General features: G+C 50.3%; 1 protein-coding gene across 1 annotated transcript; it reads right to left on the bottom strand.

The window, feature by feature from the left end:
- Nucleotides 1–8,898: 8,898 nt before the first annotated feature.
- LOC144174994 (vitellogenin receptor Yl-like) lies at nucleotides 8,899–24,270 on the bottom strand. The gene is made up of 31 exons (XM_077704005.1): nucleotides 24,111–24,270; nucleotides 23,672–23,797; nucleotides 22,762–23,142; nucleotides 20,967–21,083; nucleotides 20,544–20,891; nucleotides 19,113–19,284; nucleotides 18,557–18,954; nucleotides 18,382–18,501; nucleotides 18,009–18,225; nucleotides 17,728–17,910; nucleotides 17,132–17,332; nucleotides 16,688–16,899; nucleotides 16,014–16,139; nucleotides 15,699–15,815; nucleotides 15,531–15,647; nucleotides 14,969–15,202; nucleotides 14,607–14,726; nucleotides 14,046–14,177; nucleotides 13,152–13,307; nucleotides 12,723–12,842; nucleotides 12,365–12,484; nucleotides 12,164–12,289; nucleotides 11,946–12,106; nucleotides 11,544–11,767; nucleotides 11,239–11,451; nucleotides 10,885–11,081; nucleotides 10,644–10,766; nucleotides 10,451–10,559; nucleotides 10,060–10,221; nucleotides 9,710–9,872; nucleotides 8,899–9,161 (listed from the first exon to the last, which is right to left on the bottom strand). Exons 1-31 carry the CDS (start codon nucleotides 24,157–24,159, stop codon nucleotides 9,036–9,038), a joined length of 5,370 nt encoding a protein of 1,789 aa, XP_077560131.1. The 5' UTR covers nucleotides 24,160–24,270; the 3' UTR covers nucleotides 8,899–9,035.
- Between the last annotated feature and the right edge of the window lie 287 nt (nucleotides 24,271–24,557).

Genomic DNA, 24,557 nt, shown 5'->3' with positions numbered 1-24,557 from the left:
TGCACAGTGACGCCGCTGGCAGTGACACTGCGTCGCTCGCGCTATCACGTCATCAGCTACCTCGTTAGTCATGGCACAAAGCGCTGGAAAACTGATCCGCACGTTTTACGCCAGAATCAAAATACAAGGCTTGGAATGCAAGTAGCGATCGGAACAAGTAGACAACGAATGCAGGAGCATAAAGCCGATGGCACGCGAACTAGCAACATATTTAACGGCAACAAACAGGGAAAAAAGCGGGGCGAAGCAGCTTGCCAAAATACCAAGACTAGCAGCAGCAATTAAGTTCACGAAAAATACTCAATAAATAATTGCAAACAATCCTGATTGATTGATTGTAGGGTTTAACGCGCCGACGCAACGCAGGCGATGAGGCGCGCCGTAGTGGAGGGCTCCGGATTAATTTTGGCCACCTGGGGATCTTTAACGTGCGCCGAAATCTCGCACACACGGGCGTTTTTGCTTTTCGCCTCCATCAGAAAAGCGGCCGCCGCGGCCGGGAATCGAACCCGCGACCTCGTGCCCAGCAGCGCAACGCCTTAGCCACTGAGCCACCGCGGCGGGTTGCAAACAATCCTCCCAACAAGAAAAAAGCGCCGCAAGGCAGCCGCTGTGCAAGGCGATAAGGACGTAACGTTGCGCAGGCTTGCGGTTGGAGCCAACGTTTATAAAAAGTATCTATAAACGTTAACTTGGTTGGAGCCAAGGCCGGAATCCCACATGGCGCACACACGCCGTCAAACAACGTTGTGAAATGTGCAAAAAAAAAAATACTGACGTCACAGGAAGTCACGTGACTAGTTTAGTTTGACGACTACCGCCGAACAGGTCACCCACATGTTACGCAGGGTGACGAACAAAGACGTATGAAAGAGGAGGACACCACCAGATTGGTCCAGGCCTTCATTCCATCGCGCATTATCTACGTGGCCCCAGCGTAACTCTGACCAAAACTGAGGAGGAGCTCGACGTCATTATACGGAAAGCCTACAAACAAGCACTGGGACTCCCCACGAGTGCTTCTACTGCTCGACTACTCAAATTAGGCATTCACAACGCTGCATCAAAATTAATCGAAGGACAACTCTCCAGCCAAAAATTAAGACTCGAACTCACACTTGCAGGCAAAAAGCTCTTGCCGAAGCTTCATTGGACGCCTCAAGGGCAGCTACAACCCCGAGCTCTTGCGCCAGATATGAGGCAGCGCATACGCATTAAGCCAATCTCCCGCAATATGCACCCGGAACACCACGCGGGCAGAAAACAGGCCAGGGCCGAAGCTATAGAGAAAATTCATGCTAAAGACGAATGGACGGTTCACACCGACGCAGCAAGCAGTAATCATAAGGGAGCAGTGGTGGCAGTAGTAACATCGAGAGACAAATGCCTCACCAGCGCAACCATCCCCAAAACTACCCCTCAAGAAGCAGAAGTGGCCATAGCGCTTGCCATAACCCAGACAAAGGCAATGACGATCATTTCTGACTCGCAGCAGGCCTGCAGAAGATTTACTTTGGGATCGGTGCCTCCCGCAGCATACCGCATCCTGAGCAAAAACCTCCCGAAATGGCACGCCACGATAGTCTGCGCGCCGGCACACTCCTCGCTCGCGGGCAACGGATTCACCCACGCGAAGGCCTGCGCACTCGCCCACCAGGCCTGGAAGGAGAATCTGACCCCACCCCTGTTGTGACTTACCGTAACAGTACCCAGCATTGCCGGCCAGAACGTAGAGTCTATCCACCACCGCACCCGCAATTAAGTAAAAAACAAGGCTCGACAGTCCGCTTACTTCAAACAAACACGTCACCTCACCCAGTCCGGCTCCATATGCAATTCCCCATGCAATCAGCATCCACCTCAATGCAAGTTCTGTAGAAATTCAGGCTCCCTATTCGCCCCGAGCGCGAACACAGTCGGCCCCTGGCGGCGGCGGGACGAACCGCTCCTAGTGTGGATGGCGCTCTCGCGTCGTCTGCTTTTTCACGTTGCGTGCGGCGCAAGACGCGTGCTCCACACGACAAAACAGCCAATATGTGCGCTCTTTGGCAGTAAGCAATGACATAGTTACCTCTGCTTGCGCATTTCCTCTAGAAACGCAATAATCAGCGGCCGTTCCGGGTTAATGCGCTGGTTTAATTCCACGAAACATCTTCGCCGTGGTCACCGCCTGAGTGTGAAACGTTATAAACATTGCTTCCACACATTGAACTTTTCTTATTGTTGAGTGCAGTCGTCTGCCGTTTCGGGAACGTCGAAGGGTGCTTTTTGAAGGTGGCGTGGTGATTATTTAAAGGATAAAAGTTTAGTGCGCGAAACGGGTAAGAAGCGACAAGACCTGTGCATACGCGTGCAAATTCCACACCCTTGTAAAATTGCGCTGTGTCCTATATAGAAAGAAGAAACAAACAAAAACATTTGCACTGCACACGACCCGTGCGCTATCACCCGTATTTTACACCCGCAAGCGCCTGTGTGATCGTGTCCTTCCCGTACCTTTTCTAAAATAAATACCATTTTTGGACAGTCGTTGTTTATACTGAGGACGAGGAATAAACATTTATTCAACTGTATCGAGTTGCTAATTTTACGTATTATTTAAAATACGTTTCAACGGATGCGCAAGAGTGTTTAGGGGGGATTTTCTGGTAAAATTAAGCAGTTGTGAGTTTGCGTCTGTCATGTGGCATTTCGTGTGTCATTTTCATATATATCATTTTCAAATCCGACATGAATCACCTTGTCCAGAAACGTGTCTCACTCAGCATAACCAAATGCCTAATATGGTCACGTCTTAACCTCTTAAGGTAGACCTAAGTTTAAAGAAAGAGGAGAAAACGCGTAATATAATGCACGTTGTTGCCCACATTTGTGAGGGGTGTGTGCCATGACTCGCTGGGTTTTTTTTTAATTTCTTCCCACAATGCTTGCTTTCAATACAATTTTGAAAAAGCGAGCCACAATTCCTGGACAATCTCGGACTAAAGGGGGGTTAATCAGTTTTTAAAATACGTGTTAAAGTACTGCTTTTTAACCGCTACAGAACACGACGCCTAGTGTAGTTTCGATTGTAAGTAATACTGATAACCATAGTTTGGCAACGCGTTACATGCGTTCTCTTAATTCTCGCTGCTCTTGCGACGTTGGCAGGACCCCCCCCCCCTTTCCCGAAAAAAAAAAACGACATGCACAGAATTTCATTTTTTAACCAATCCTCAAGAATTAAATGCCAAGACAAAGGCGATATGCAGTTTACACAACAAAGTAGTTACCGGGAACCCGTTGCGCTGATTCGCAACGAGAAATAAAAAGGAAATGTTTTACTACATCTGCAACAGCGCAACTTCATTTATTGCCATCTTTAGGGTTCGTAAGCGACCTTAAATGCAAACACATCTCGCTGTTGCAGGCACCTGTTAGATTTTAAAAGGAACGCAAATGGTCAACAGAGCAGCTGTAACAGAAAAATTCTGCTCACTGTGAGGTCCCAGATGCTTGGTTTGCACGCTGTAAACCTGCTTGGAACTTTGCAGAAACCTAGCTAAACATGAGATGTTGATTGTACTGCGTGCATTGACAATTCAATTCGCAAGGTCACTTGCGACGAAAGCCGTAAATAAGTGATCCGAAACCGTTATTCATCAAACCTTCCTTCAGAGTCGCTAGAATTTCATTTAAAAGACCCATTAGAGCGGTTACATTTATATCTTTCCGCTGATCAAAATTCAGAAATTTTATGTTGCCTTTTGAACACACAAAAAATATCGTAAGCTCTTAGAAAGGATTTCGGGGCAGTCAAGTAGTGTTACCATTTCAGGGCATCCCACAAATGCAAGAATGCGTCATGCTACCAGTGAAAGCGATTGAGATTGCCGTTGTAAACTGAATTTCAGAGATTGAGGCTTCCTGATTTGTTTCTATTTATGCTTTTATTGAAGGCTCAAAGCCATAGTCTGGAAAGATCGAGCTTGCTACGAGCCACAGCGTACAAGTTCATTGTCACAATTGCGGCCATTCTGAGATTCCCGATGAGTCGTCGCTTTTTTTTGGCGTTGTAATGAAAACTGACTGCCACTTCCATGCTATACATTGAACGTTGAGGAACCGAACTACAGCATACCACTCTTGTTTGCACCTTTCGTGCGCACATACGGCGAGAAAAAGGCACGAAGCGCGCCCACAGTGTAAATTCTTACGGGCCGCTCAGCGGAGCATCCACACTAGCAGCGCGACGCTGTCGCCACCTACATGTCGAGCTCGCGGCGAATACCACGTAGTCTGGGAATGTAGCCAAAACCAGGACTTGCCACACCCTTTCCTTAGCCCCAACCTCGAGCAGTGGGAGACAGCGCTGTCCAGCGCACACCTCGCCGACCAGGTCATGCTGACGGAGAGGGCGGAACGTGCGAAGACGACGCTTGGACTTCGGGAGTAAGATGCCTGCGTTAACTGTTCAATAGAGAGTTTTAGCTAACCGTGTTCGACGGTCCGCTCCGGTATCGGCGGCACAATCAGAGCAACCGGAGCCAATGCCGTTCGCGGCCAAGCGCGCCATGCATGCGCAATGACGCTCCCGCTTGCTATCAGAGCGGAGCGGACCGTGAAAAACGGTCAGCTAAAAGTCGCTAATAAAAGTTTTGCTCTCTCGATAAGGCTAGGCCTTGTTTATTAAAGCTAAGAGCGCCCCTCGGCTGTGCCTCGTTTTGGGACCTTTTTTCAGCACCTATTGCTATGCTTGTACATTTGACGGTCGAAGTTACGAAAAAACGTTGATTTGAAATAATTTTATGTCAAGAGCCCTAATGGTGGAAGGGGGGGGAGGGGGGGGAGGGGCATTTGTACTTCGAAATCTCTTTTAGCAGTTTGAGTAAAAATAAAGCGGCATTTTGCTTTTATTTGTGCCACACTTTCGTTTTATACCAGGCGGGAATACACTCGATGTCAACTTCGAAGTCAGCGTCAAACTTGTTGACCGCGAATGTGAATTTGATGACGTTCAATTTTCACTTTCTGTCCTTGCGGATCAATCCTGCCACCGAGTAACCATATATAAAATGAAGGCAACCTGTCAAAATGCAGAACATGAAATAATTTTGCTGGTAAAATATTTTCAAATACGCCAAAAACTGCCCCGACCCCAGCTACTACCAGTTGGGGTCAGGTAGTGGCTGACCTCCGGTTCTTCTCCCCCACCACTCCTCCCCTACTCCCGAGGAGTGGGAATGCGCGCTGACCAGCTTGGACCGGCTGGACCAGTGAAGCGTGACCCAGCAGGCCACGTGAGCAGCGATAGCACGCGGCTACATCGACAAGAATGCCACCCAGCTGCTCTAAAAGTAGATTATAATAAACGCTTATTTCTTCTTTGTGGACGCAGTTATAGAAAAGACAGGGTTTGTTTTTCATAACGGTGAGGGAAGGCTTCATGGTTAGGGCGTTTGACCCGGAATGACAAAATACCAGCGCACGCTTTCGTGTAGGCATGAACAAAAATTGCGATTCACGATAGTTCAGGAAAAAAACAGGGTCATGCAAAGAAAAACTGCAACTTCCATGGGCATTTTTTACAACAAAGCTGTCTATGGCTAGGTTCCAGCAGACCGTCTCCGGGAACATAGCGATGTAGACAAGAATCGCACGCGAGCGTAGCGCCAAGTTTCAGCGCCCACTCATATCCCCGGGATCGTAAAACTGTGCCACACCTTTAACGTATGAAAAAAAAAAAAACTCACAAAAAATTACCAGTGCCTTAGCTCGGCTATGCCAGGATATACGTGGCCTGAGCTAAGCTTTAGCTGTTATTCCTACCTTTCCTGGTTGTCTAGGATTAGCTTGATTATCATGCTTACTGCTGCTTCAATGACTAACACATGGTATAAGCATCATGTGACAAATGTATATTTATCAAGCGGCTCCGGCGCAGCGTCACCAATCGCCCCAAAGCTAAGCTGGTTCCACAGGCACACGCCGGTGTTGCTGCGACGGACGAGCCATCGGTTCCCCAGCCGGCCACCCCTCGCGTGATCATCAAGTGGACCGGGCCGCCACGGGCGGAACAGAGGTCGGCGGAGACGCTGGGCACGTGGGGTGTGCGAGAGACGCCGGGCAGCGAGCAACGTTCTGTGCGCCGTGTGACGTCAGTGCTCGTCACGCATGCGCTGTACGGCTCTCCAGGAGCCACGCGAAACTGCTCAACCTCGGCAATGTATAGCTCACGCTTCAAAAATAAAATAAAAAAGTCCTAGGGCCTTCATATTTTAACGTAGGGCACCTTATGTTTTCCCTGGATAAATGACTTCCCAGCAATGCATGAAGCCGATTTTAACGAGATCGTTGTAGGCTTGGTCTTTGTGAGATGGCTTTGCCACATCGAGTGTTCACAGTGAAGCACGTCCATCTACGGAGTAGTATGTATATAGAAAGTGGCTCTAAGTCTTGTTTTATTGCAACTATCCCAAAACAACTTATAGGAAAATTATCCGTCAGGACGACTCTAACATTACATCGAGTATCTTAAAAAAAAAAAAAAAAACACAGTTCACAGTGAAGCAGAAACTATTGTGGAAGTCTCGTCTGCTATCACTACGTGGGTTTCTACGGGATGGAAACGGACAGCCCCATGTTTGTGCACCAGAACAAAACTCGTTATTCAATGTTTCGTTCACGTATGCTCAATCGCACATTACAAACAAACGTGTTCGGTTTCGTGCACCCCTTGGACTACGACCCGGTCAAAGCATCTTGTCGCTCACGTTGAAGCTCGGCACCACAGCTTTGCTCGTCATCCTTCAGAGAGTGGAAAGGGACCGACTTTTTTTTGTAGGCACCTGTACTGACTTGTCGGTTCTAGGCGACATCCCCGCTTCCTTCTCACCGAAAAAAGGCAACGCGACCCTTTTCGATTTTTTTTTCAGCTGCGCTGGGTCTATAAGATTTTTTTTTAATCAAAGCGCCTCTAAAAGTTTTGAATCCAAAATGTAACAAACCAATATGTCATGCACAATCAAAGTAAAAATACAGAAGCGTTGAATGGCCATGGACTTCTGCGAAAAAAAAAATCCTCCCGCACTTAAGTTTGCTTACGTAGTTTTAAGGTGAAAGCCTAGCCATTATCGAAGACAACTGCTACATCGAGTTTGATCAATTCTTTTATTAGGAAGGGGAGGACCGAAGGTCGCTGGAGGGGGAAGAGGAGGAATAGGGAGGGAGATCGTGTTTGCATCTCTTTTTTCGCTTTCGTTTCTTCGTTTCCTGACGCGAATTACTCCGACAGGCAGACTCGCCGCAAAATTCCCCACGGTCAGCGCTCCCTTCCACGTGCACCCGTTCCACGCATCTGCCGTCCCGTGTGTAACTACGCAAATATCAGGCTAGTTCTTGTCCCTATTCTGCCAGGGTGCCGGGTTGGCGCTGTGGTTAGAGCTCTTGGCTGCTGCTCTGGCGACCCGGGTACAAATCCCACATAAAGCCAATTTAATTTTCCTTTACAGTGGCGGCCATCTTGGCACCGTTAGTGTTGACGCCAACGAGGACGACTACGACTACCGTAACTTTCCTCGTTTGATAAGACACCTAAGGATTTTAATAGCATGAGCCCAGAGACGGTTTTCAACAGTGCCCTAGGATTGCGCAACACTATTGCGCACCCCATTTGATCCGTTTAAAAAGCCTTAGAGAAGACACAAGGAAAAGGCGTAGCATTGCATTGCCTTCCCCTCACACAAGTATGCTTGCCTGCGTAGAAGACATTGATACAACCAGCTGCGCAGTGAAGCCGTGACACGGCTAAAACGTGGAACTTCCACACTGCAATGCTTTTGAAAATCAGTTTCCCTCGTAAAGTTAGGCGTGATTGGAGAGGTAAGTTTTTTTTACGACCATCCGTATAGCAATGACGAAATTCCCATGGAAGTGAATTGGAGTGTCCCGTGAAACTGAGGTAAACTAATGCAGAAAATCTATGCGACGTAAGCAAGAGGTGGGGGGGGGGGGGGGGGGACGTTCGAATCACAGCATCAAGAGTGGCTACTGCGCAGTTGTGTGCGCAGCGTGTTTGGGTGAAGGCCCGGTGTAGCCGAATCTTGAAAGTGCAGCAGAGGGAATGATAAATGAAAGCCTAAAAGCCATGGGAATCGCAGCTTAGCACTTAAAAGTGGTAATCAGAGGGCACTTTACGAACAGTCCTTAAATATCGGCACAACGATCTAAGGTGAAGAGCAGGCAGCAAGCCTAAACAAAGGTAACCGAACCAATACGGTGACTATCTGTAGCATTGTGGCGGTTAGAAGTAACCGATCACGAACAACTTGGAACTACAATGAAATACCTAACCCGTATTCCTAACCTATCCCATCCATAACTTATCTCGAACACCAAAAGGTAATGTAGTAACCGCATATTTAAGGGAAACCGGTGCATTAATACAGGCCATACGCTATGCGTTGTTACAACCGTCGTAGTACCGAACACTTGCTTGGCACAAAAATCCCCCCCAAAATAACGTGTAGCGACTAGAATTAGAGGGGAACATTAAACCCATCCGATGATTTGGTTGGTTGCAATTGCGCCTTTCTATTATGACGAGCAGAAAGCAACGGTCCGAGGCCAGCGGAAAGTCACCTGCTTAAGCTAACGTCATTCACTGCTCGAGAATGAGCCTGACGGGGCTCCAATATCGCACCTCTGCACAACATGTAGTTGAATACACGGTGGTTGGGGAGCAAAGTTAAATTCTGAAACGTTCCGCGATGCAAAATGGTGTGCGAGAAACCCCCAGGTTAACGGTTAGGATGTTTAAGCTGGAGAGATTGTGTAGCGTGGGACTGGAAGTATCTCGCTAACTACGGAGACGGCCTTGCATAGAATGGTAGCGGGATTAAGCGACAAGGCACAAAAGAGTAAAAATAAGCACTTTTATTTGTTAGGTAAAAGCTATTTTGAACAGCAACATTTTAAAAGGTGCACAGCTTGTATAGTACAACAGTGTATAAATAACGTAAATGCACACGATTAAACAGCAGGCGTGCTTCGGAGTACTACACTTTCTGGAAGAAGAACACTTGGTCGTGCTTGGCACTCGTCGATGAACCAGGATCTGTTGCTACAGAACTGTCATCGGAGGACCATCGCTTGAACTCTCCATCATTCTTCAGAAGTAGAGACTGCAGCAAAGAAAGAAACGGGCCAAGGGAACACGAGTCAGCATGGCACGGAAAAGCAAGATGAAATTAAAGCTAACGGGAAGCAGTAAAGGCAATGGACAGGCAAGTGAAGACTGCCACGAGATTAATAGGAGGCCAGCTGCCGAATATTATCTGGAAATTATCTGCGGGCGAAATCGTGGCATCCAGCTAGCATAACCGCAGGTACAGGTTCAGGTGGCGGAATGGAAACAAATACCGTACAGTATAGAGGTGTGGGACGAAATGTAGTGAAAGGCAACACAAGAGACTCGAGGAATTGTAGGAAGTTGTGCATGCTACGCATTCCTTAACGGGACCACCGGAGTGCAGGGCCTGTAGTATTGTCGGCAATTTAGCGGGCCGACGACGAGCCGGGGCGCATGCGGATCACCTGAACTGCGTATCAGAAGTTTACGCTTGAAGCGCAAGCTAGTAAAAGCACCGCGATACACTGCAGCCATTGAAGCGATCAGATTGAATATTTAGAGGCGGTATTTGGATGTACACAGATCGAAACGAGTACTTGCCTTCCGACCACCGAAAGCCGGATTCATGAAGCCAGAGTCCGGAGAAGCCGTGGTGGACTCGTCAGCAGCAGCAACAGGATGCTCGTTGTCCAGCAGGCCCTCCCGTTTCCCGAGTACGGGCTTTTTGAAGCTAACCGAGAAGTCCAAGGCTGCCAGTTTGTTCCTGGGATGGAACATGCAGAAGACAAAACAGGAGGTTGAAGGACGCGATTACGAGTAATGAAAGAATGAGCAAGTACAAAATGGTAGCGAGGATTACAATATTGTGCGAGAGGGAAGTAGGCATAGCAGTAAAGTTGAAGACAGGAAGTGAACAGGGAGGAAGACAGGATGCGGAAGGGGAGTGGTACTTGTGTCTGCGGTAGAGGATGTAGCCGAGGACAAGCAAGGCGACACATAGGATGGTGACAAGTATTGCCGCTAGCGCCGTTGAGCGGGAGCTCGACTGTACATGCGGCATGGCCACCACTACGGGGAGCTCGCAGGAAGGCCCTTGGAAGCCATTTGAACACCTGGGTAGGAGAGAGGGATGGGAGAAGGGGTAAGAAACTAAGGGTGATGCTCTGTTTGAGGGTACGAGAATGGCACGTAGGAAGCACTGGTGTTGGTAGGAAGCCGAATGAGCGGGGCTGCAGCATTTACGGATCTTGTAGAAACTGGGAAACTGGAGGGGGAAGAATACACTGAGCCGAAGGGGGGGGGGGTGGGGGGGGGGGGGGGAGGAGCAAGATGTGTACTCACTTGCAGAAGTAAGAGCTGTTCTCCGACAAGCATCGGCCGCCATTAAGGCAAACTGGGTTACACGGCTGGGCAAGGACGTCAGAACTGCTGAGGTTGAAAGACCGGTCATCTAGCAGGAAGAGAAAACGAAGGGAACGCATGAATGAAAGACTAGGCACTGAAGAATTGCAAGGGATGGTGGAGAAGCGAGTACCGGATTCGACGCAGGTCTGAGAGTCTTTCGCGAGCGTGAAGCCATGAGCACACGCACACATGTAGGATGTGGGGTTGAGCAGGCATATGTGGCCACACGGATTGTGAGCGCAGCGGTTGACACCTAGGAAGAGGGCGGCGGTAATCGGCACGGCAACAAAGTTAAAGGCAGAAAGAAAACTGGGACAAAGCTAGCCGAAAACACGCCGAATGGTTTTAGTGCAGTGCAGCGAGAGGCATACCGCTTGGCTGGTGCACGGCGTGGAACACTTTGAGCACGGTGGCCTTGGCTGTGCCATGGTGCACGAGGGTGACGTCACCGCCTGTGTGCTTGTTGCAGGCCATGAGAGAGTCCGAGCCCCAGTCGGACCAGTAGAGCCAGTCTTGGAAGAGAGCTATGCTGAACGGACTGGAGATACCGACACCGAGGACCGTGTTCCTGAGGACGAAAAGAAAAATATGTGCAGCATTGTGAACAATGTAGGGGCGGCACAGGAGTGCGCACCTGCCCACGTTAGCAAGGCATGTATAGGACGAGTAGTGCGTATGCGAGCAGAAGTCGTGGGGATTGGCGGAATAAGGGAAAAAGAATGTACCTGTTCTTTCCATCGTACGTGGCGCTTTCCAGAATGTTTTTGTTGGCATCAGCCCAATAGATAAGCTTGTGTACTGTATCAACAGTAACTGAACAAGGCCACAAGATTTTGTCGGTCAGCAGAGTGGTCCGAGCACTGCCGTCCATGTTAGCACGCTCGACGAGCCCATGAGGTTGCTTGACGACGTCCATCCACACGGCCCAGAACATCAGCCTGGAAACCAAGGTCAGCATGAATCTACACCCGTGCGGGTGTAAGTAGCTCGTGCATCTTGTATTACGCGACAGAAATGAGGGGAAACGGACCCGTCGTTGGCAGCTAGAGTGAAGGAATTGACGTGGGGGTAAGTGGTGTCTACGATATCGGCGCAATGCTTGAACGTAGGCTCGCAAGCTTGAATGTGGACCCAGCCGTCTGTGAAATATACGTTGTTGGCCACCCAATCGACAGCGATGTGGAAGGGCTTGTAAATTTGTTCAAGAAGCGTGAAATGCTTCCCATTTCCGAGAGTCATGACATTGATGGTACCCTGGAAAAAAAAATGGGAACATTAGACCAACGCGGACTAGCAAGCGGGAGACAGCGGCTGTAGGTTTGACTCTCATACTTGTCAGAATGTTTAGGAAAGTACGCATTTTTTTTTTGCCTGCTCTCATGCTATACTGCTAATGGAGACAAGGCCCGGCTAAAGGAGATCGTAAGCTTGCCTCATCCATCTCTGTCCAGTAGATGGATTTGTCAGCCACCCGGTAGTCCATTCCGTACATGTCGGAGAAGTCGTCGCGGGCCAGTATGTGCTGGGCATGACCACGCATAGAGAAGCTGCGTATTTGGTTGGGAAGCATGTACAGCAGGAAGGCTTCGCCATCTGGAAGAAAGCGCCGAAGTAAGCGGAGGGCACACAAAGGACTGCAGCGGCACGTACGCTGAACTTTGCAGGAACGATGGTCAGCAGCAAGGGAATACCCATCGGCACAAGTGCACTTGTAGCTGCCCTTGGAATTTTGGCAGAAGTGGCTGCAGTGGCCTGGAGTACCGCATTCGTTGACATCTGAAGTGCAAGTGGTAAGGACAGAAATTAAGGAATCGTCAGATTGCGAATGGATGCCGAAGGATTGGTAATCACCATCGCAAGCCTTGGAGTCTGCGTTGAGCCGGTAGCCAGGGTGGCACGAGCATTGTGGACCCAGTGGAGACTCGCGGCAGACGTGGGCGCAGCCTCCATTAGCCGTGCCACAGTGGGTGTCTGACGAAAGTAAAATAGAAAGTTGTGCGTGGTGGCAAGAATGTTTACAGCACCTGTCGCGGAGTCTTATTGGTGAATGGGGAAGTGTCGAGATACAGTAGAAATGTCAAGGCTGCAGAGGAAGACTTAATTGTGTTAAAAAAAAGGGGGGGGGGGGTAGTTGGTCGACGGAAGTGAAAATTGCGATACAGGAAGTGAAGAAACTCAAGGCAGGAATAAATATGGCGCGACTCGTTACCACAGTGACTGCCTTCGTCGGAGTAGTCCGCGCAGTCCAGATGCATGTCGCAGACGCGTGACCAAGGAATGCATTCCTTGGAGCCGCACCGGAACTCGTCACTCCAACAAGCAGAGTCAGCTGCAAAGGTCAGGGTAAATGCATCAATGTGGATACTGTTACTGGAAGGGCACTGAAGCGAAAACTGCCCGGTAACGCAGCAAGCGGAGCAAAAGAAAGGCAATCATTGTATCGAGTCCTAAAGAGCTCGGCATGAACTGAAACAAGTTACACTAGTGCATAAGGGAGATATTACGATCACTTTGCGAAAAGTAACGATGAAAGGGAAGACTCCAGAGCGGTGACTACGTTATGTCGTCAGTGTCCTTTCCGCGTTTAGGTTCAGTGATGTGTTCAAATCTGTTAAGCTTGCACGTTTGAAAAACTCACTTGTGGCAATAGGACTGGGTGTAGTGGGGTGACAAATAGGTAGAAGTTCATCCATATTGTCGCCGCAGTCGTCGTCGCCATCACAAAGCCAGCTCTGGAGAATGCAGCGCTTGGTGTACGGGCAAAAGAACTGAGCTGAATGGCAGATTGCAGAGGCTGCAGGTGGGGGGGGGGGGGGGGGGAAGGGTGGAAAATCTTGCGTAAATCACTCCACGCAAGGGAACAGCGGGCTCTAAATTCGTGCAGGCAAGGTTTTGGACGGAATATGTGAACTTAATTGGGAAAGGCTGCCGACAGAAACAAGTATAGTGGACAAGTGCACGCACCTGCAAATGAAAGGGCCAAGAGCGGGTGCATTTTTTGAAGAGCAAGAGAAACGCGGGTTACGTTTGTAAAGCCACATGGGATTACGCTAGGGTGGGACCAGACAACATTGAGGGCACTGGTGCATTGACACTAGTCGTGTGGTCGGGGCAAAAAAAGAGCAAAGGGCAAGCGAGCAGGGGGAGTGCGGGAAAGGCAACACCGGGAAACCGTTATGGACGCGAGTGGTGAAGAGTGACAGGTGAACACGAGGGCAAGCGCGCCGGCTGAAAGCCGTGAAGCTGCTAAATGGCTTGATGGCAGCACTCCGCTAAAAGCAGGTGCTAGCAGAATAGCTTGTGCAGAGGTCGCAGTTGCGGATTACAGTATAGGGCTTAACAAAACTGAGCTAGTTAGCTCATGCTTATTGGAAAGAATAAAGGGGCACTAAACAGACGTGGTGTGCGTTTCTACTTAGTCTTAGCGCCCCTTTTTATTCTTTCCAACAGTATAGGGCTAAGGGCAAAGGTAGAGTGGAGGGGAAACTTAAAATTTCTTTCCGGCGCATTTGCGGGCGGAAGACAAACTTACTGCAGTTGCTCTCGTCCCGGCCGCTATGGCAGTCCGCGAATCCGTCGCACAGGTCATGAGAATAAATGCAGTGGCCGTCCCCGCAGTCGATCATGCCATGAACGCACTTAGACTTGTTTGTCTTACCATAATCTGAAAAGGCACCGCGAGAAGAAATCAGTTGTGAGATCCGGGAATATGACTGCCAAGGCAAGCGAGGAGCATAGAAACCCGGACGATGTTGATTTATGGGGGTATGAAGATGCGTAGCGGGTTACGGCAGCAGGAGGGACATAGGCGCTAATATACAAAGTGAGAAACTATGCTCCGAGGGGACCGAGGGAATGAACCGCAACTATTAACGAGTGAGGGGCGCGACAGAGCAAGTTATGCATAGTTGTGGTTAAGAGAAGAGAGGACTGCAGATGAGTTAAGTGCCTGGAAGACAAGGTAGTCGCAGTGCATTAGTATAGCCAGTGCACCGACGGCTGTGCGCTAGGGCGACCAAATCTGACTGAGTGCTGTGAGCGGAAATAGGAGGCAATTTTGTCCCGCGGAACCAGTAGGCATAAATGGACGTACCACACCCAAGTTCGTCAGAGGAGTCTTCGCAGTCTTCGTCATGATCGCAATGAAGGCGCTTGTCGAGGCACTGGCCATTCTTGCAGTGAAAGTCGTCCGGAAAACAATCTGACGGTTCAGCTGGGAAGACAAGGTATGCGAATGACCGGCTGTGCACCGTCAATGCAATGGCTGAAAAGCACGCTAACAGTGAGCTTGCATTCCCAGGTGGGTGTTTGCATCGAAGCATCACACGGAGTAAGCAGAGGTCTGCTATGACCACCGTGGGAAGCAAGGAAGCGTTACCTCGGCAGGCAAGGGACTCCGGAAATAGAGTAACCCAGATAGCGCGTATAGTACCGACTAATAGCTGCAGCGCTTACTGCAATTTCTTTCATCGGAGAAGTCCGTGCAGTCGGCATGGCCGTCGCAGTTCCAGTCGTGCGGAATGCACTGGCCGTTGGCACAGCGGTCGTGCCCGTTGGGGCAGCGGACGTTGCCGCAGTTGAGTTCGTCCTCGCCAGCGGGACAGTCTTTCTCTCCGTCGCAGCGCCAGAGGAGAGGAGTGCATCCACCGCTAGTGCAGGTGAACTGGTTGGGCGTGCAGGTCTGCCGAGCTGTAGACGCGCAGAAGCTTCAGTGCAACCTCGTGAAACAGGAGGGCTTTTTAAAGGTTAAAGGGCAAGAAGCGAACGGGTCAGTGACAATACATGGGGACGAAAGGTAGTTCTACTAGATTCAGCACACGCGAAGAATCGTGTAAATTGCCAGACGCGATTAGGATACGGCGCAATAGAGAAAAGTTGGACTTACTGGGTGACAAGCATGCATAAGGCAGCAGGAGAAACGATCCAGCCTCAATCTCGAGGGTATGTTGCCCTCAGGGAAAAGCTACTGTGTTATTTGGATAGACTGAGGAGGCTGGCGAAGCGTAGGAGAGCTTACTGCAGTTCGTTTCATCGGAGAGGTCACCGCAGTCGTCATAGCCGTCGCAGTGATATGCCTTGCCGATGCAATGGCCATTAGCGCAGGAGAAGTCATCCGAGGGGCAGGTGGCAGCGTCTGGAAAGTAGTAGCGGTCAAGGACACGAAACTCGTCCGAGGCTCGCTCACCGCAAGCCTTCTCGTCCGCGTTGTCAGGGCAGTCCTGGCGACCATCACACCAGTAGATGGCGGCGATGCAAACTCCAGCGCAGGGCAGCTCGTGAGGGCGACAGGTCCCATTTTCGACTGAATAGACCGGTGGAATTTTAAAAAGGTGGCTGTGGTAACGGTTGTTGCAACTCGAAAATTTAACGTCACTGCTTCAGAACAGCGCTAGTAAGGAAACCGACTTAAGTCTGAGCGGCTACTACATGCATTGCAGCCGTAGAGATTAGGCACAGTGATGAGAGAAGCAAAATGCAGAGTTATGGAAGCAAGAGGTACCACGGCAGGTGACGTTGTCCGCATTGAGAGCCATTCCGGGGGGACAGAAGCAGGATCGGCGGGTAGCGAGAACCGGGAGACATGTGTGCGAGCAGCCACCGTTGTTGACGCCGCAAGGACCAGGCTCTGAAGGGAAGCGAAGAAATGACAGATGGGAATTGACCTGGAGCTCAAGGAAGCTACGAATCGGCCGGCAGGAGATTAACTAGTGCTCACGAAGTGCCGCTACAAGGCGTCGATTACAATAACGGAGAGAGATAAGGAGGAGAGACTAGAAGGCCGGGTAGAAGAAATTGAATGAATACCTGGATGAGAGCCTATAACGGAAGGGGATGCGCGCAGTTGAGAGTCTTCACTTAACAGTAAAAGGGGGGCGCGCGGGAAATGACCATAGAAATGTTTGAAACAAATTGACGGGATAACATGGACGAGCTGCCGCTATGCTCCTTGGAGGGGAAAGCACCGTGGGGCAGTAATTCAGTTTCGTGTGCAGCGGTACCACTTCTGCACTGCTGAATGAGCGACTTATTTGGAGCAAAGCAGTAAAGTCGACGCACTAAAGCAGGTAGAATGCAGCGACCAAAGGAAGTGCACGAACGTTTGACACGAACGCCATTGTTCCGTTTGTACACTGGTAAGCAGTCGAGCGAGAAATATCGGAGGAAAGTACATACCAAATGCTGGCACCAAGGTGGCGAAGAGTACCCTCCGGGAAAAAGTGCCGTTGCGCACAGACCGGAACGGCACGTAACGATGAACTGGGGGCTGCTGGGAGAGGTCGATGTAGTGAAGAGCTGCGTTGTCCCGACACGTCCAATGAATCTCGTTGTGGGCCGCAGACATTGAAGATACGTGTTCCTTGACTTGCTGAACGATGAATGGAGTGCTGAGAGAAAACATTGAAAAGGCGGGACAGAGTAGGGAAGATAAATGGTTAACGGAGCAGAGAAAAGCTAGAATGCGCGCAGAAGTAAAAGCACAAGACAGCAGGGAATCTGCTCTGGAGGCGAAATGTAGTTTGGGCCTGTGACACGAGGCGTGCCAGCAGTGGGAGCTAGAAAGTAGTTCAATTTACAGCTACCATGGTGACTAGCCGACAAGGAGGGACTTGTGCTTACCCAGTGAAGACGTTGCTAAGGTCGAGGGACTCTATGGTGCCACGTACTGCATCAGCCCAAACGAGCTTGCGAGCCACCAAATCGACGTCGAGGGAGACCGGCCGCAGGAGGGTGGAGAGAGGGAGAGTCTTTGGGTTCCGCCCGTCCATTGTATACGAAGTAATTGCGGGCTTGTCGGCAACGGTCAGCACGAAAAGTATCCTGAAAGGAGAACGGGGAACAGGCGACTGAAGGCGTGTGGCGGAGACATTGCAACAATTTAAACATGCAAGGAATAAGCGTACAGTCAATTTTCTCGGCTAAGCCGAAAGTGCGCAGGGGGAGCGAGGATGAGACATTTTATGCCGGAAAGCCACAGAACTTATCGTCGCAAAATAATTGGCAATTTTTGTAAGCTAATTCTTTGAAGTCCGACGCAAAAGGCCTAGGAGTGTCCTACAAGTTTGACAAGGGGTGTACGTACGTGCAAATGTGCGTGTGCCAGACAAGTGCATTAGAAGAAAATGCAAATATGGATAGATTCGTATATTTTCATGCATAAATGAAATTGAAACAGCGTGTTGGAACGAGATAAAACGAATCATGGGAAAAGTTACCCAGAAAACGGGTAGAGGGCGACATCGACAGGGCGGCGAAGGTCATCGAGGACGATGACGTGCCCCGAACCATTTGGGCGACAGGCTTCAAGCGTGAACTTGTCCGCGTCGACCCAGTAAAGCAGCTGGTGGGCCACGTCGAAGTCCATGCCGAAGACAGACCCTAAATGGTCGTGAAGGATCCTACGTAGAAGGGAAGCAGTTAATAGAGCGAAAATTAAAGCAAGAGGAAGGCTGCTGCGCAAGTGACAAGGGCCGCTAATGTGGAGAGAAGTACCCACTTGAGCTCAAAGTTGTTGACGTTGAGGGCAGATATGGTTTCCTTCCGATTATCACTGAAGTACAGAGTCTGGTTCGGCCAGTCGAACGCCAAGGCACCGATCATGAGTGCGTCCGAGACTGGGAGGAGCACGGGGTAAGGGGCGCCGATGCGGTCGAGATCGATTTTGAAGATTGTGTCTTCTTCAGCGATGATCGCGAAGCTGGAGTCCTTTGTAACTGCAATTGGTATTGCAAGATGAAAGAAAGGACTGAACGCGAGCACAACGGAACAGAATGGTGCAGGCAAGCAGCAAGAGGGGTACATTGATGGAGGACCGACAGCTGCATAGGACGCACGAAGACGTCGAAGAGGGAGTGCAGAAACGTGCTAACCTGCACAGGAGTGGCCATTCGGAGAGAGCTTGTAGCCGATGCGGCAGACGCACAAATAGGAATCGCCAGAAAGTACACAGATGTGAGCACAAGGATTGTCCCAGCATGGATTGGCGAGGCCTGAAACAAGATGCGGTTAGCGAAATGGGTGTGGGGTCAAGGAGGAGCAACTTACCCCGCGGTCGCAGAACAGGGTGGTAGACGTGGACGCCCATTATGTGCTTGTCATTTTCACGCAAAATACGATGGTGTTGCTTGCCGGTTAGCTTGTGACTTGAATCTAGCGAGAAGGAAGCCCAGTCGCTCCAATATATGGTGTCTTCGAACACGGCGAGGGCGAAAGGATGGTATAGGGCCTCGCTCAGAACAGATGTACGCTGCATAGTAGCAAGGTCGACGTACTCCAACTTGGAGTGCTTGGCGTCGCACCAGTACAACCTGTTGGCAGGGGAGTCCAACGAAAGGCCGTTCGGCCAACCAAGGTCGGTAGAAACGATGGCCTGGACATTCGTGCCATCCATGTTGGACCGCCAGACCGCTGGTGCCGATCCCCAATCCGTCCAGTACATGGTCCTGGAAATGCCGGGTACATAAGTGGTCAACGCGCGAAGCACATTGGCGCTTCACGAGAAACAGGACGCGAACGTTGGGGAATTACAGTAACAGAAAAAAAGACTAGTGTATGGCTCAAAGTTTAGAGAACAGTGCCAGAAACAAAAGTAGAACTATACCGATTTTCAGGATTTACGACGAGGGCGCGCGGCGAGTCGACTTTGTCCTTGACAATAACGGAGCAGGAAAGGCCATCAAGAGTGCAGACAAGGATTCGTTTGCCGAACGAGTCCGTGACGTAAAGGTTGCTCGTGACCCAATCCAGCGAGAGATCTTCAAGGAGCGTGTGTTCTGGAAAAAACACGGTCGTGGAAGTTCACGAAAATGTACACAGAAAATGCGCCGTATAGTAACGTTTTATGGCGTGGTAAGGGCGCTCTTGACAAGCTGAGCATCTTCTGGCCGGCATGATATTCAGTGTTACTGTGCGTATGCGTGCGCGCGCAAGTAATCTGGCAACTGCAGCGAGAAGCAGACATTGCAGCCAGGGAAGGACTGCATACGGTTGCGGGAAACGTAGAAAGAACAGCTGAAGTACAGGCCCGAGCAGAAGTAAACGGAGCATGGGAGCAGTGGCCGAACTGCTGCGCTGCGTAGAAGCGGCGACGGGAACCAAGAAGCTGTGTTGTGCGGGTGCGTTCGCACTGCCCCCGCCACCCTATTTGATATGATTAATCGCAGTTGTGCTGGCGCGTCAGGCCGCGGGTAGGAGCTCCCACAGAGCAGGGCTAGGCTAGACTGTCGAAGCAGTTGCGTTGCCGCTGTCTGCCGGCAGCAGTGACCAAATCCGCCGTTTCTTTGTTCTCACAAACTACGCGCGCTCAGAAACGTGGCTTGATGCGGTCAGTAGTAATTATGCTTTGTGCACATGCGGCGTAGTGTTGCCTGCCTATCCGGTTTCTCGCTGCGTGCCTACGCGGTACAAGACATAACTCCTGTGGTGCTTTATAATCTTGAGGCATATTTCGCTGTCACGTTGTAAGGTCTTGCAGCGCACAGGCACACCACGAGAAGCCGAAAAGAGGCAATACTGTGCTATTAGGACTCAATTTCACTTCAAGGAGCGCAACAAGTCACGCTTCCGAGCGCGCGCAGTTTGTGCTAACGTAAAAGCTGTGGATGTGGTCACTACTGCCGACTGGGAGCAGCAATGGAACCTGCGCCACCGCGCAGCCTAGCGCTACCATTTTAAAATTAGTACACATGGCCTGACGCTCCAGCGATTAAGCTTATGAGATAGGGCAGTGCGAACGCTCCCGCGGAACGCCGCTCTTTGGGTCCCGCCGCCGCTTGTACCCATTCCACCGTTGTGCTCCATTCATTTCCGAGAGGACCTGTACAACTGAATATATGAACCTGTTGAAAGCGGGTGTAATGGGGAAAAGTGTACTGCAACAAGTGAAGGCTGTTCGAATGTTAGCTAGCCGTATGCCGGTATGGTAGGCTGGGCTTTGAACGCCTGGAAAAGCACACAGTAGAAGTGAAGTTTGCCTCAAATTCAGAGGACGAAATAGAAGTTAACAGGTAGCTGGAAATACAAGTGGGCTTACCAGAAGTGAAGAGGGTTTGGAAGCCAGTGCCGTCGAGCAGACAGGAGTGGATGGAAGATTTTTGCGTAGAGACGTCCGTCCAAAAAACGCGCCGCTGATCGCTGTCGAACTCCACACCAACGGACTGGCCCTCGGCCGGATGGACCTCGAAGTAGCGGTTGGAACGGAGCCAGATACCACGCACTTGCTTCGAGTCCGAGAACAGGAGAAGGGGCTCGGGGTCGTGAGCTTTGCAGAATGAGGCATCGGCCAGTTGATAGCCCTCAAGACAGGAACACTTGTAGGAGCCGGGGGAATTCGTGCAAGTGTGACTGCAAAGGTGCGGCTGTTCGGCGCATTCGTCGATATCTGGAATGAGGGTAGGAAAATGGTCATGTAAGGGTAGACCGCGTCACATAAGCAAGCGAAAAGAAAGGACAGTACCAGAGCAGGAGACGTGGTCTGCCAGGAGACGGAAACCCGAGTTGCAGTAACATGTTGATCCGTTGGAGGAAACAAAACAGCCTTGACTGCATTTTTTCCGACTGCACTCGTTGACCTCTGCAAAAAATACCGGCGATAAGTAGGAAAACAGCACAGCAAGCGCTTGCACGTCGAGCTCGAGATTCGAAAGTTGAGTGGAGAGAAAGTAAATGGGAGACTACAAGTACCGAAGAAGACCGCAGAGGTGGGAACGCGGCAACGAGTCAGAACTGGGGAGCGAGAAAGCAGAATCACTGAGTCGGGCTGAACGGCGTCCATGGGACTGTGCATGGAAGCACTGAGAAAGCTACAGGTCAGTAGTGAACGGCTCTCGACAATGGATGGCCGCAGCGGATAATTTTCAGGCTGATGTGATGTTGCAACATTGAAGAGAATATGAAATGCTGCGATTGGGGCAAAAGGGAAGGAGGTACAGCGGCAATACTCGAGCGGCGCAATACAAAGGGACAATGCACTATGAAACGCAGAAACAGTATACGGTAGCAGAGAACACGCTTTGAAGAGAAACGAAAGAAAAATTAATGACCCTTAATAAACGCTTCCAACGAACAAATTAACCTCCGCAAGGTTTGCCTTGAGTTTCAAAACTAGGCGGTTACCTGACCGTGCCTGCATTGGTCGTTTCCGGTCAGACTAATCGGCACTCCGCCAATGAGCCACGAGCATAGTTCTGGTCAACGGGAGACCGAAGCAAGCGTTTTAAGACACAAGGGCAGGGGTGATGAAGATTACAAGAGGGCATCCTTCGGTAAGGCCACCATGCCACTGAGGCGTCAACGGAAAATAATTCAGCAACAATGTGACGGCCGTATGGAAAGACTGAAGGCTTGCATAACTACAGGTTTTCCCCATTCAATTTACAGCAAGCGCCAACCAATTTAATCTAGCCAACAGAAGGATGTTAAGGAGTGTTGAGCGAAATTAGGCGCAGGTCTGCGGACTTTCGCGAGTTGTGTGGTGAAAACGTTTGTTAATCCACTATGCGCAAAATCTTATGCGCGCAGCTTAATGAACGTATACTAACACGCAGATCAGGAAGGGGTGTCGTTTGATCCGTTGGTACCGTGTGCCGATAGCCGGCGAGATCGTCAGAAGCATCGCCTGCTCGGGTTGTTACGTCAGCAGATTTGCCAGCGTGTGGTTACTCTAGCGAGCGACCCCTCGTTGCGAGTAGGAGATATTTCTGACGATCTCGCAGACGATACAAGCTGGAAATAATGCTTAACGTTGAAGAGGCTTCATTGAGAATAAGGCAAAGGGCATTTAAGTAACAATTTTTATCAAAGGAGCTTCTAAAGGCATTGTTACGCGAAGAAAAGACTACTTCTGACGTGAATTATCGACGGCGCTGTGAAACGATCAGCGCACCACCCGGCCCCAACGGCCTGCGCGTGTTAGTAAATGAACATTAAGCTCTGCGCATAAGATGTTCTGCGCATAATGGCTCTAGAAACGTCACTTTTTCACCACACCACGGACAGCGAAGTCCACAAAGATGTGCCTAATTTCGCACAAAACACTCCTGAACATTCTTCTATAGCTGGATTAGTTAGGTTTGCGATGGGATGAAATTTGCTGGCACCTGGATTAAAGTAGATGAAGATTGGATTAAATTGAGCGGGAAAACTTGGCAAGCTTCCGGTGGTTCCGATAACATACCGGGGTTATGTATAGCAACGGAGGGAAGCTAAAAATGGAAGGTTCACGACCCACTCGCTGGTATTATAGTACTCACTGCAGAATGTTCCTTCGTCGGCGCCGTCAGTGCAGTCTTTCTTGCCATCGCAGACCTTTTCAGGAAGGAGACACTGGCCGTCAAGGCATGGGAAGCGGCCCTGGTCGATGTCACAGCGAGGGGAAGGAGAGCTCGCGGATACATTGCAGTGGAGCTCGTCCGAAGCGTCGGCGCAGTCCTCGGTGCTGTCGCAGCGCCAGTGCTGGGGGATGCACTCGTGATTCTGACAGCGGAAGCCGGTGCAATTGGTACCATGGCAGTCTAACTCGTCCGAGGAGTCGTGGCAATCGGCCTCGCCGTCGCAAAGCCAAATCTTGGGGACGCAGTAGCTGGAGTCGTGGCAGGCAAACTTATCCGAGCGGCACGCATTGTGAGCGGAGCCTGGTGGGAGAAAGAGCGGAACGAGAAACTAACGAAGAGGGCGGAAGGAAGACGGAAGCAGTGGCCGAGAAGAACCCGCGGAAAGAGAAGGTTCACTGTACAGAGGCATAAAGGGAGGCAACGATGGGGTAAGTAGGGGGAAAAGGGGCATTGATAAGGAAACTGCAAAGAAAAAAAAATTCGAAGAAGCAGGCGGCAGTGCGGAAGCAAAAAGGGAAGGCTGCATACAGACCACGGAGAAACAAACAAATGACAGGGTACCCTAACCACGCGCGGAAGCGAGGCGCAGTGCACGCAACAAGCAGAGAGGAGATACGGCTAAAGACAAATGGGGTTTAAGTGAACCGTGGTACATCCAATACCGGACACGCTACAAAATACAATGGAAAGTTGATATTTGCACAGTTGGTATTTCAAGAAACGACAACACCGACAAAAATAAACTGCTAAAATACATTACATAAGCCGTAACGGAAGACTACGGAAGCCTTCCCTCTCTAGCCAAGGGGTCTGCAGCAAAAGCACGCACCGCATCCAGTCTCGTCTTTGTGGTTGCCGCAGTCGTTCTCTCCGTCGCATTTCCAAAACATTGCAATGCAGCGGCCATTTTCGCAGTCGAACCATCCTTGCGGGCACTCAGCGACGACGTTAGCAACTGCAACCACAGACAAATTGTAGAGCAAGCGAAGGCAGCGGCCGCGAAGATTTAAAAAAAGAAAGAAAACCCACCCCCTTACGCAATGTCCCTTCGGGGACATTCAAGTTAATGAAATGAAGTGAAACGTTGCAAGAGAAATAAGCGCAGAATGGCAACTAAAAACGGGGATCAAAGTCTATTCGTTTCTTGGGACATGAAAAAACACCCAATGAAAGAATTTAAACCAGCTTTGTCGTGTTAAAGCATTCACAATAGAACATAAAAACCCTTAATTGGCTTCAAATTTACGCAGAAGAACAAACAGGCTTACCAAAGTGGAGATTCGCCGCTGCCAGGAGTAAAAAAACGGCAGCCTTCATGTTCACGCCCCACTCCCAGTTATTTCAAACAAAAAATGGCGGAAGGCAGCACAGGCACCAACTGCCGTAGCCCCCCCAGCAACCGAGCTGCCGGCCGAATGGGGTGATCCGCCCCGAGAAAGGTACTTATAGCACTTTGCAAGCTATCGCTGGCCAATCCTGAAGTCCTGGCTCGCTGGCATCATAGTTTTCGTTCCCGTGGGTCGTACCACAGCAAACGTTTTATCAAGCATCTTTCGTTGCTGTAATTCAAGGTCACGTGTAGCCCACTTCAGCTGCGCGTAACACTGCATCTCACCCTCACCCTCTCTTTTTTGTCGACAGATGGAAGCTCTGGTCCTGCAAAAATCGAGGAAACACGATTCCTGCCCAGGAAGTTGGATGTGTGTGCCGAAGTT

The sequence above is a fragment of the Haemaphysalis longicornis genome, unplaced genomic scaffold (genome assembly GCF_048455015.1).
Source record: "Haemaphysalis longicornis isolate Haplotype H1 unplaced genomic scaffold, Haemaphysalis longicornis Haplotype H1 scaffold_1, whole genome shotgun sequence".
NCBI lineage: Eukaryota > Metazoa > Arthropoda > Arachnida > Ixodida > Ixodidae > Haemaphysalis > Haemaphysalis longicornis.
This window is presented reverse-complemented; position numbering and strand designations above follow the sequence as displayed.